Source organism: Myiozetetes cayanensis, unplaced genomic scaffold (assembly GCF_022539395.1).
Source record: "Myiozetetes cayanensis isolate MyiCay16 unplaced genomic scaffold, myiCay2020 scf23, whole genome shotgun sequence".
Lineage (NCBI taxonomy): Eukaryota > Metazoa > Chordata > Aves > Passeriformes > Tyrannidae > Myiozetetes > Myiozetetes cayanensis.
This window is the reverse complement of record NW_026087445.1, coordinates 6750221-6763177: the sequence shown is the minus strand read 5'-3', so window position 1 is coordinate 6763177 and position 12957 is coordinate 6750221. Positions and strand designations below refer to the sequence as shown.

Below are 12957 nucleotides of genomic sequence, written 5' to 3'. Positions count from 1 at the left end.
AGCACATTACATGTTGGCAGCATCCCCTTTTTTGGAGAATTTAACAGAAAATTCTGCCTTTAATGTCCCTTTAATGTGGCTGGGAGGTGTCAGGAGGAGTGGGAAGAGGAAACACAGGACTGTTTGGGATCTAGAGCGTGTGCTGGCACCAGGCATCCCTGGTAAGGAATGAGCATCCTCCTTTCTTGTGGTGTGGGGAAGCAGCACTGGGTGTAAAAAGCCAAGATGTTTTTCACCATGTTTATCACACCACGTTTATCCCTTTTTCTTAATATTATCTCTGTCAAAAAGAGGTTTGTAGGCCAAATTCTGTGCTATTCCAAGCCCTGTGTTCTTCAGTAGAGCTGAACTCTTAGAAATAAGGAGGAAATAGGGAACTTGGTTGATCATGGAAATTATGTGTCTGCTGGGTTCAAACTGTGGTTGCTGCCTCGTGCTGTATTCTCTCTGTGGAAGCCAGAGCAATGAAAGAAGTAGTGCAAATATACATTTTGTTTCTATTTTTAGAAACTTTCAGGTTAGACACACCCCTGTGAGGCAGTTCAGAGCGGTTTTTGACAGGCAGGTAAATTGAGGCAGAAAACCTCATTCAACTCGAGCCTCTCTGCAGTCAGTGAGTGAGTGTGGATGGGAACCCAGGGGTGTGGATTGTGGCCTTGCAATCAGCCCACTGGCTCATCCTGGGAGCCTGTGCCATTAGGCAAATACACAGAAAATAGCACAAGAGGCCGTATTTTTAGGGGAAAACAAGCTTTTTGTTTGTGTGCTGGGTACTCATTTTGGACTGAATTGTCATTGCTGCTGACAGGTAAAGCAGTGTAAGCATCTTACCCCGTCACTAAATGTGATCAGATGTACATTCCTGAATCTCTGGCTCGATACCTGTGAGGCAGCGCTTGCTCTCCTTTAAAAGGCATTTCTGCAGGTCTTAATTTATCCGGTGTCGTTTGATTGATGATTTGGGATCAAACCTGCTTTTAAAACGTTAGCATTTCCTCTTTAACACAGCCAATTCCTATTTTAAATTACTAAAATCCGAAAGAAAAACCTCGAAACAGAAACAAAATTTTAAAAATGTTTAAAAAAAGGAAAGATTCTAATCTATTCGAAGAAACAAAAATATTTAAAATGTGGAAAGGAAATATTTTATCGCACTATTTATTTTACTGTATTAAAATAATTATGCCAGTTCTTACAGAAGCCCTCTCTCGGCAGTGCCGTGTGTGTAAAATGAGCGAGTGGAGACGGGATTTCCGTGGGAATGGTCCCTTTGATGGATCACCGCCCAGTGCCACTCTTTGCTGCGTTGCCTCAATCCCTTCCCCAAAAACAGGAAAACCGCGGATGTTCCCAGTGTTTCCGTGCCAGCCTGGAGGGGTCGGTACTCCAGGAGGCCTCAGCAGCCCCCGGAGCGGGCTCGTTTTTCCCGTGAATTCCCGGGATTTCGGCGGCGGCGGCTCCTGCGAGCGGGGCGGGACCGGCTGCGATGCCCGAAGAGACCGCGAGGTGGAGACAGAGAACACCCAACGGCGGCCGCGACCCCCGGGACCCCCCGGGACAGCCCCGAGACCCACCGGGACAGCCCCAGGATAGCCCCGGGACCCACCGGGACAGCCTCGGGACCCACCGGGACAGCCCCGAGACCCCCCGGGACCCACCGGGACAGCCCCGGGACACACCGGGACAATACCGGGACAGCCCCGGGACCCACCGGGTCAGCCCCTAGACCCACCGGGACAACACCGGGACCCCCCGGGACAGCCCCGAGACCCACCGGGACCCCCCGGGACAGCCCCGGGATAGCCCCGAGACCCACCGGGACAGCCCCGGGTGCGCGGGGCTGAAGCCCCTCCGGGGGAGATGATGCTCTCAGGTACACGGTGTGACTCCTGGGCATAGTCCTGTGCAGGGCTGAGGGTTGGTCTCGATGATCTTTGTGCGTCCCTTCCAGCTCGGCATTTTCTGTGATTGAGAACCGATTCCCTTTTTTCCCTTCTCCTCCCGGTGCCGCTGCTCGCACTCGGATGGTTGTTTATCGCCGGTGACCGACCCGGCTGAACGCCAAACCTGCCCGTCCTCGCCAGCCGGGCGGCTCGGAGGATTAGGCTCAATTATCGATCAGCCTACGCGACGGTAAATCACTGCTAAATCATTCTCAAACACATTAAAAAACAATTGATACAGTCTCGATCGATACAATCTCTGAGGACCTTAATGTGGGCAAGAAAACAGAATAGGAAAACCCAATTACTCGTTGTGAATCATCCCGAGTTTCTAGAGGAATAACATAAGTAAATCTCATGCTTTGCTAAATTTAGGATTGACAGGACAACCCAGGAAAGTAGCCTTTGGCAGTAGCTTATTCTCAGGGCAAGATGTTAACTGTCAACTATTGGGATCAAGCCTCAGGCATCTGAATTAGCTGTGAAAGTCTTCAGACCCAGCTAAAAAAAAAAAATAAAATAAAAAAATCTCTATGAGCAGGATGAAGTGTAAATGGACAGTATTGTCAAAAGGACCTTAAACCTTTTACAGCATGAAGCTGACAGAATTTATATCTGCAAATGCATTTATGCTGTGCCTAAAACTGAGGTTTTATAGGTTTGGAGAAGTGAGTCAATACCCTTCAAAAGTCTGTTTTAAAGGCAAATATACGGAGGAGGAATCAACTTAAATATGATAATTGTATAGCTTGGAGCACTGACAGCATTGAAGTTATTGGAGAATAGTGCCCTGTAATCTCTCAAGTGGTGTTTTTGCCTTTCAGACTGTACCTTTAATGTTCTGTTACTTTTGTCTTGAGCAGATGGTTCAGTTTTGTAGCTGATTGCCTGATCCAGGTTTCTATTAGTCCTGCAGATCCATGGGCTGGGGAAGAGCTAATAGGCCACACTCCTCTGAACTTCATGAGGAGTACCTGATACCTGTGAAAACCTTTGAAGCTCTGAGAAGTAAATTTATTTTTTAAATGGTCTGATTGACAGCCCAGGAGACAGAAAATCTCTGGTGTCCACACAGCAGATCCAGCATGAACAGCAGCACTTTAAGCCCCAGTCCTCTGTCCCCTGGCTGATCATACCCTTGAATTGATTAGATCACTCCTTGGGTCCTCAGCTGCTAATTCAGCTGGGTGGTCTGGACCATTAATGTGGTCAGACAGGCTGGGAGATGAAGGAGACAGTGGTGTGTGGGTTGGTGGTGGGCAGGAATATATGCTTGAATGAGTTGCATTTCTATATGGAGCTGGTTGGGGCCTCACTGTGCCCTGTGTTCCATGTCTGATGTCACTGTGACCCTGGTCCACAGCTAGAAATGATGCTCTCAGGTATCACCTGGCTCTGCAGCTTTACTTCTGAGGGATGAATTTTACTCCTGTACCCGATTTCTCACCCTAATAGAGATGTGCTTCCACATTACCTAATCTGGGTAGCTCTTTGTAGCAGCACATTGTAATTTTTACAAGAAACTTACCTTTGGACTTCTCTAATGATAAAGTAAAATCTCTCTCGAGTCTCATTCCCCCAACTTGCAGAGTTGGAAACTCACACAGGCTTATGTTGAAAAGGAATTGATTATTCAAAGCTCTTGTGCTTCATAATCTACTTAAAACATGTGGATTGACTGTCTCATCAGAAAAGCTCTATATTTTACTTTGCAATATACCCATTGGGTCATGTGCTTAAGGCCAGGAGACCTCTGGCTAGTTCCTCACAGGCTGTGTGCCCCTCCAATTACAGGTTATTAATTTGCCTTACATTCCAGAGACAGTTCCACATGAGTGAAAAGGAATACTGTGCTGCAGAGTTCTTCATTACCTACTCTGCCTGTACTACAAAATAAGAATAATACTGATTCTTTCCTTCCTTTTTTTCTCCCTTTTTTTTTTTTTAATTTTTATTTTTTTTTATTTCCTTCCTTCTGGTCTGTGGAAGATGTTTTACAGTTTTAATGCAGCTGTTTTAAGTGTGACTGTTGCTGTTCAAGGGCAGCTGATGTACTTTGTAATGCCACCGAGCAGCCAACGAGCTCTGTTCCCCCATTGTGTTGAAGTGATAGGTATGTTTGCTAATCAAGAGGAGAGCAGAGCTCGCTGTCTGACTTGTTTATGTTTTATTTCTCACCATCAAGCTTTGGAGGGAGGCACAGAAAATATGTAAGCATCTATATTATTCAGTGATGTATATATGTACATGAGCGAACAAACAACCTGAAGGGTATTGCTGATGTCTTCCAGTCGCTCACAGCTGAAGTGGGAGAGGTGTCAGGGTTGCCACATCTCCCCACTGCTACTCAAAACACCCCAAACCTGCAGTGTCATCAGGCAAAATATTCATTGATTGTCACTGCATCTTGATTTTTTTTTTTCCTCTTGTGATTGCTTCAGTTTTGTTCAAAAGGAGTGACCGGCCAAGGTGGAGGATTTTGCTCATGGGGGCTCACAGGAGGCCTGGGGGAAGTGATCAGATCCAGGAGATGCCACCAGGTTCCCATCACAACTGCTTTTTAATTTTCTTGTAGGCTGCAGATTGTGCTTCCCATAAGAAGGATGGGAGCAATCTGGCCCCTGGAATTGGGCAGTCTCCTGGGATCTGCTGGAAGCTCAGCAGCACAACATACCCACTGATGTCTCTGTGCCATTCCTGGGGCTTTCAGCCTCTGCCCTGACTCCCTGTTCATCTCCCAGGCATGTCAGCTCTGGCAGAATCCTACTGCAGTTTAGCTGATGAGTTTGTGTGTTTTATTCCAATTCCTTGGAAAACTGTTTCTAGCATTCTGAATTTTTTACAGAAAGAAAAAAAAATCCTGTAATTTACCATCTCCATAAACCCATGTTGATGATTCCAGTAGAAATTGTCATAAAATAACATGCATCAAGACAAGAAAGTTCAGTGCTGCAGCCAGAAATTCAGGAGCACGGGGAAAATTCCACTGCTCTGTGTGTGGAATACATTTTTGGGAAAGGGAAGGCGGGTTTATTTGTTTTTCTTTATTCCTGGGATGTCTCGGGTTTGTACCAGTTCTTGTAAGCTGGAGGGTGGGCAGAAGAACTGCCCTGCAAAGGGCACTGAAATCCTCCTGTTATCCCTCCCATCCCTGCCTGCAGCTCAGGCCTTGGATAGGGAAGTATCATCTGCCTGAGAACATCCCTGCCTGCTGCTGCGCTGTTGTAGAGTTAATTTTATGAATCCCATTTTTAATGGAATACCTGGGTTTGCATTGTCATTTTGCTCTTTGTCAAGTGTCTGGGTTTATTCCATTTCTTTGTTTGTTTTTTTTTTTTTCTTTCTTTCTTCTCATTTCAGCAGATGGAGAATATTGCTCTCTTTAACTTGTTCTTTTATAATGTGAAGTGGATATCCTCAATTAATACACTAATCTGTTTTCTAATTAATTCCCTGCGGTTTTCCTCCCTTTTTGCTGGTACACTGAATCCTGAGTGCAGTTCTGTAAACTCAGTAATTTGATGATTTAAAGGAGAAGTAATGAATTTCACGATAGAGGTGCAATGTTAAATTTCAGGAAGCAGATGGATTCGATTGCTGCAGTTTCAAACCTGCTTGCACCCAGGGTAGAAATGTGCACTGCTAATAATTCACTCTGCTAAAATACAGGCAGATTCCTGTCAGCCTGTCCTGAAGCGAAGTGCAGTGTTAGGAATCTGACACGTACACTCTCCTACAAGCACTTGTTGTTGTATTTTTGTATGCAGATGTGATGGCAGGGTGAGCATCAAAACATCCACATGCCATGATGGGGATTTATGTAGCAATTTTTCTGGCTTGTTTTCAGCAGAGGCACCGGTGTGTCAGACACACTGTGCAGATGAAGGGAAGGGGCTCTCCTTGCTGCCTGGGAATTGTTTTGGCTGCTGATTTGGGAAGCAGCTCGAGGTGATTTTGCTGTCCCTTCACTGGGATTGTTTGACACTGAGACCAACACATCACAACAGTCATTGGAAAATTTATGGTCAGTCATGTTGAACCTCATAATTTAATTCTGAAAAAAAAAAACAAAAACCAAGCACCTTCCCACTCTCACCCCCCAATTTACCTGAGTTTAAATATCTTGATCGAAATATTTTACTTTATGAAGACTCCAGTGAAAATATGCAGGGTACTTCCTTACCACTGTGTCCCATTAAAGAGAATTTTTAAAGCTTCACTGTAATCCCAGTCAGCAGTAATTGCAATCCCAGTCAGCATCTTGCATCTTATTAATTTTCTTGTAGGCTGCAGAGTTTCTCCTTCCCATATGAGGGCTGGAAGCAATCTGGCCCTGGAACTGGGGAATGTCCCAGGATCTGCTGGAAGCTCAACAGCACAACACACCCACACCTCTTTCTTTCTCTCTCTTGTCCTGAAAGAAAATAATAATTGAGGAAAAAGAACTTTAATCTCTAAAATTAGAGAGTCATCAATGGAGTAGTAAAAGTAGCTGAAATACACTTTGAAAATTCACTTTCAAAGTCTTCAAGCCTTTGGGCAAACTGGAGCAATAGCACAGGTAGCCTGTTGTGGCAGAGCCATTATCACCTGCTGGGTTCAACACAGCATGCTCAGAAACGTCTTTCCTGCTTTAGGATTTCTTTTACACAACTCGGGTCATTGTTTTTGTGTTTTGCTAAGATTGTGTCACACACGGCGCTGTGACATCAGCCCAGCGTGGCTGAGAGAAGCAGCACGTTGCAAAATGGTGGAGGCATCAGCTTTTACCAAATACTTTAGTTCAGTCCTGCAGTCCCTTATGGGTTTGGGGGTTCATGGGGGCACAGTAAATATGCAAAAGCCAACAGTGACTCCTCTCTCCAAAATCTCTCAGTCCCAAACAGGGGTAACTCTATGTGATTTCTGGAGCACTCTGACCAGAGGAAGTTGTGTGCATCCTCCTGAACTGCAGACTCAGCACACAAAATAAATGTCACCTTTTTAATCCTCTGCAGTCCCAGACAACCTCGTCCTGGAGCTCCTGACGCAGCGCCTGAGCAACCTCGACTGCCTGACCGATGGTTGGGTGCTCTCCGGCTTCCCCAGGGACATCGAGCAGGCAGAGAAGCTGCACAAAGCCCAGATTAATCCAAACAGGTAAGAAACTGAGCAATCACGACGTTACAACCTATGGGAAAATTGTTTGTGGAAAGATACAGATCTTTATTGACGTCAAATATGCTATTGCATCTTATTAATTCATGGCTTCCTTAGCTAGCCAAGGGGTCTTGCTGCTGGAGAGTAGAGATAGAGCCCTGGCCTTAAAAATGCTCCAGGTGGCCAAACTGTGGGAGAGAGAAGAGGTTGGTTGTTCTGGTTATTTGTCTGAGTTGCCTCTAAAGACAACCCCCAAGAAACAGATTAAAATTTGGATTATATCAGAAGGTGGATTTTATTTGCAGCAGGAGGGAGGATCTCTTTCTTCAGCCCTGGAATAATACCATGGAAAGATATTGGTATTGCAAGGAGCTCATTATGAGACTTTTGGGGCTTGTGAAATAATTAAAAACAACATGAGAATGATCTTTTATTTGAGGCGTAATGAATTGTTCAGAAATGTAATATGAGAGGCATCAGCATCAAAAGAGAACTGCTATGAGTGCCAAGGAAATAAAATAGGGTGACTTTTCACAGCTGGTCCAAAAGTGGTGAGGATTTGAAGTGCTGGTGGACTCCTCAAAGCTGAGAGGCTTCTCCACTCCCTTCCCAGGGTTCAGTCCCTACCACTGGCTGGCACAGTGGCCATTCCAAAGGCACACATGGAAATCTGCAGTCTTTATGCTTCCAGGAAGCTGTTCTTATCCCAAAAGTAGAGAAGGTGTGTAGGTTGGCAAAGTTACTCGTCCTGTGTCTCCTGTGTGGCTGCCCTGAATTCCCTCCCCACTCCCTGTACAGGGGAGAGGAAAAGATGGGAAAGGGTGAGATTATTGTGGAGAGAGAAAGAGGGGAGTGCAAAGGGAGGGAGCTGACAGTCATCCACCAAGGCCTGAAAAAAAAAAAGTGTGTGAAAACAGTGGTAGTTTTATTTGAAAAGTGGAGAAATAATCATAAAATTTACACTAGACTCAGTTAAATATCATTTCCATGGATTATTCCTTAGAAGGAAGGTCCTGAATCCCTAAACACGTGTCTGAGTCCCTGAGATGAGCGTGAACCCTCGAGCGTGCCCCACGTGCTCCTTTACAGGACTGAGACCTCGTCAAGTGAGGAAGAACAGCTCATTATAAAATTGGGTGTGTGCAAATTCAGCACTGATCCATTTGTTGAGCTCCCTTTTGCTTTAAAGAGCTCTGCACATTCAGAGCTGAGTGAAGGATTTGGCCCCCGCTGCTTCACACAGGGGTTGAAGGAAGGGACAAAAATAGACATTGTGCTCCCTGATTGATTTGGGAGCTGATGTTTTCCAGGAAGCTGAAGTAGAAGGGATATAAGGGGGAGAGGGTGATTATAAACAAAAGGACATATTGCAGCCTAGGACAGCAGGGCAGTAATTCAGCTGCAGTTGTGATGCTAGTTATAAAACACTATCTGCAGAGGTGGTGTTTCTGACATCAGGAGAAAAACCTGATAGAATTATAGCCTTGAAATCAATCTGGGAATAGGATGTAGAAATCTATAAATCAGACACAGAACAATCTACAAAGTCTCATTTTTAGGAGGGCTCTGTTGATGAAATTAGATTAAAATAAATTTACATATATATCAAGTTTATTATTAAAATCTAGTCACATCAGTAAACAAAATTATTTGTGAAAGAGAATGTTACTCTGGTTTTTGAACTCAGAGTAGACCTCTTTGGCTGATCAGAACACAGAGTTATTGTCTGCTTGTCAAGTCACAAATCTATTCCTTAGAGCTAATAAATGGTTAGTGTTCAAATACTATGTTTTATCTGACTCCCACCTCATAAAGCTACTATACATAATACTAAATTATACAGCATTGAGCAGGATCAGTCTCCTGACTCCTCCATCTTATGGAAAGAAAAACAAACCTAGTAATTGATGGTAGAAAAGAAGGAAAATAAAGTTATTTGAAAACAAACAAAATGGGCTATAAAGTTTGTTAAAATGTAATAATAAAAAAAAACCTTGTACAGCATCAGCTACTGCATCCAAAGAACTGCCCGGGAACAAACAGGGAAATAATTCAATTTCCACTGGAAAGATGAGGTTCAGGGTTTTCTTTAAATTAGAATTTGCAGTGGAGGGAGGGTTTGCTGAGCGCAGGAGAACTCAAAGAGCTCCCAAAGAGCTGCTCTCCCTGCGCTCACAGGAGACCGGAGCTGCTCTCTGTGTTCCTCCCTTCCAAGCAGCTCCTGCCTAAGTGGACAGGATCCCAATCCTATTGAAGTGTGGCAGCCTTTAGGGCAAAGGAGGAGCTGAATCCATTTAGTGGCCTCTCAGCTCTGGAGTAAAAGACACACAGGTTGGCATCTGAAGCTCTGAACTGATGCAAAGGACTGACTTTGTTTCCTCCCCCAGATCGCTGTAAAATAGCTATTTTAACTTGTTTTCATGGTTAATGCTTGGGCAGTAATAAGAAATGTATCATGTAGCCATGGGCAGTTCTAATACACCGAAAATTCTATTTAATATTCACCAAAATATTTTTAATCCCTCCTGCTCTCTCCCAAACTTGCAAACAAGATTCAGCAGCAACAGTGTCATCTGTTGTGAATCTGTGATCATCACCATCATCACTAGCAGGGGAGGGATGACCTGGAGGATTGACCTAACAGTACATATATAATGGATTTCAAATAGCCATTTTTTCAATATTCAAGTTGTTTCTTCCTCAGTAGAGAAAATAAACAGCAACAGCTTCTCCAGTGTGAGTTTTGCAGGTGTGTCATATTTAGTTTTCAGAATGATGTGGCTGTATCCCCAATTATGTCATCTTTTTACATAATATATTTAAAGCTTATTTTTTATCACTCTGATAAGAACCTGTACTCAAACAGTTTAGGATAATGAAGTTCCTAATTTCTAAGGTAGAATGTCTGAATATGTTGAAAAGGGAAAAATCAGAATGGAAAAAAAAAAAGAGATTTTTTTTTTTTCTTTTTAACTAGTTGCTTTTTACATGGGGCTTTCATATTTCTGCAGCTGATCCCAATGTGGATTAGGGATAATAAACAGCCTATTAATGGAGGCCTGAACTAGGAAATGGAGTTTGAATCAGCAGCAAAATTCAATGGCTGGCGAAGGTTAATAACTCCATTACTATCAGCTCTATTTTTGAGCCGTTTGAAGAGCTGGGTGTTAGCCTTATCTTACTCCTCATTAATTGAGCTAATAGAACCCCAGTGACCCCACCATGCTGCCATTATCTGGGAGTTTACCAGACATGGACTGGAATACTTATCACTGAATATGTATTCCTCAGATTCATTTTTATATCAGAAATATTTTGGTTAAAGATTGGCTCTCCTCAGGTTTCTTTTTGCCTTTTCGTTTCTTTGCTGCCTTTTGTAACAGCTACATATTTGGAAATTACATGTAAATGACTTAATTAAATTCCTATCAAGGAACAAGCTAAATCCCAAAATAGTTGCATCAGGGAAACATAATAGTGATTGAATTGTTCTGACATGGAAAAATCTTACAGAGCATTTTTAAAACTTTGGCCTAATTTAAATGATGGATATTGTGTATTTATATCAGATGTGGTTTTAATTGATGGCATACAGAAATCTGATGAGTAGCAAAGAAGAAACATTACAATTATATCTTATTTTCTCCTTATTTTCAAGGTAAAAAAAATGATGTGGTAATCAAGGTACTAAATCAGTAATAAAATTGGTCTTCACCAGGGAGAGAGAGAAACAATAGGAAAAGTGACTTATGCAGGATTTGGCTTAATACATAAAAATAACAGGCAGAACAATTCTTGGTTTTCATCACTCCCAATTTTTCCTCAGCTCCCTCTTCCCAGGCTGTTCTGTGGTTGCTGCTTTGGTGACTGATGTCTTCACTAATCCTGATGGGTTTCCTGTTATCATCCCCCTGCACGTCAGTGCTGCCCCCTCAGCTGGGCTCTTCCTCCTCCAGCACCTGCTCAGATCAAACAGGCTCGGGGTGAAAGTGGGAGCTGAAGGAGCAGGATCAGCTAAAGGAGCAGGGGAGTTAAAGGAATGGGATCTCCCTGAGGCCAGTGGGGTGCTTAGGAATCAGAAGCTTGTTTTGGGAAGTGTGTTTTAGGTGAGGAATTTTTGTCTTCCCCTCTTACCTTTGGTGACTACACCCTCAGCTGTGCTCTGAGTGAGCTGGGCACAGAAAGGTGTGCAGGGCTCTGGCTTGAGGCTCTGTCCTGCACACCCACATCTGGTGCAAAAAATCCCACACACACACAGTTTTGCCCCCAGAAAATCAGTGGAAGCAGCTCTGAGGTTCAGCCATCAGTGGGGAATCCTCATTCTCTGTTCTCCTCCTCCTCCTCACTGGTCTGTGCTCTCTCTTCCCCCAGAACACAACACTAATCTGAATAGAAGCTAATGCTCTTAAATAATCCAATAGATAGAAAATTGGATGATTACAATAAAAAGATTATGTCACTTCTGCTGCACATTCTGCCTGACCTATATTGGTACCATAAGAGCCTTTCTCTCCTGGGGAAGGGCATTAATATGCATCTTGAGCCAGCAATAGCAAAACATCAAATGCAGCTTTAAAATCCTTCTCGGGGCTTTCTGGAGGATGCTGCATTTGCTGTCACAAGCTGATTCTGCTCCAGCAAGAATAGGAGGTATATTTGGCTTCAGTTGTGGGAGGCAAGGATTATTTTTAGAAGTTACCTCATCTCATACAAGCTCCTTTTGATGGCTGGAGTTTGTTTGGTGAAATCCTGGATGCAGCAATTAAGGAGATCTCTGATCTCAGCAAGCTTCCGAAGCCTCCAGGAAAAGAAAGAAGAAAAGCTTCTACTTCTAAGTAAATATTTTTGGGTTTATTGTTATTTTTAAGGATCCAAAACCACATGCACAACCCTTTCATTCTTTTTGCTGCTTAAAGAAAGGAGGGTGTTGGGGTTTTTTTTGCAGTAACTATCTCTACCAAATAACAAACCTGAAGGCTTTCTGTCCTGATTGCCCTTATGTTGGAACCATTTTTCTTGGAAGTTACCACCAGTATCAAGGCTGCTTTTCTGAACTCAGTGCTGAACTGAATAGAGAAAACTCTGTAAAAGCAGCAGAGTCTGGGCTGCTTTTCGTGTTTTTGGCAATGGTAGCAAGTTTTAGACAAGATTTACCAAAACAGCAACGTCTCTGCTATATCCACATGGGAACACAGTCGAACTGGGAAAGCACTGGTCTTGCTGTTAATGCTTTCAGTGCTTCCTCCCAAAGTACTGGGAAGTCTCCATGCTCTCCAGGCACAGCTCCCAGCTCCTCCTTTGGCTGCCAGATTGCCTGTGTAGTGGCAGCAGTTTTTCATCAAGGTGACTTTGAGTAGGTGATGTTGGGTTGTATTTGAATCTTGAAGAGTCCAAAAATTCTGATGTCAAATTCAACATTACAGGAAGCTTTCTGTTGGAACACTTGCCTCTGCAGGTTGGAAGGTGCTACCTAAGCCAGGCAACACTGCAGAAAGAGGCAAGATCCAAGAAGTTTGGTCAGCTCCTCAAAAGTCCTGTGCCCTTCCTGCTCCCAGTCACCTCTGGCTTGTGTCCCTGCAGACAAAAACTCTTTACTGTGGGGTATTATTTGAGATTGTCTCTAGTTCCCAGAAGAAAATGAGGATTTTTACTGAGCCTTGTAGCCACGTTCTCATGTTTGCTTTTAAACCCTTCCTGCATTGCTCAGGAAGCTGAGCTGAGGAGAACACTGGAAACTCTCACTTTTCCATCGTGTCAGGGGAAATTGTGTTGTTCTGAGAGGAGATCTGAGGACTGCCTGAAAGAAGAGCCAGACTTTTAAAATCCTAGTTCACAATGACAACTTCATGGTACTAATCTCTACAAATCAACAAGG

At 43.7% G+C, this 12957-nt stretch overlaps 1 protein-coding gene across 1 annotated transcript in view; it reads left to right on the top strand.

Moving 5' to 3' along the window:
• AK8 (adenylate kinase 8) overlaps nucleotides 1-12957 on the top strand; it is a 63889-nt gene that overhangs the window by 31519 nt on the left and 19413 nt on the right. The window contains 1 exon segment of the mRNA XM_050320330.1: nucleotides 6941-7082. Within this exon segment, the coding sequence (XP_050176287.1) occupies nucleotides 6941-7082 (142 nt within the window).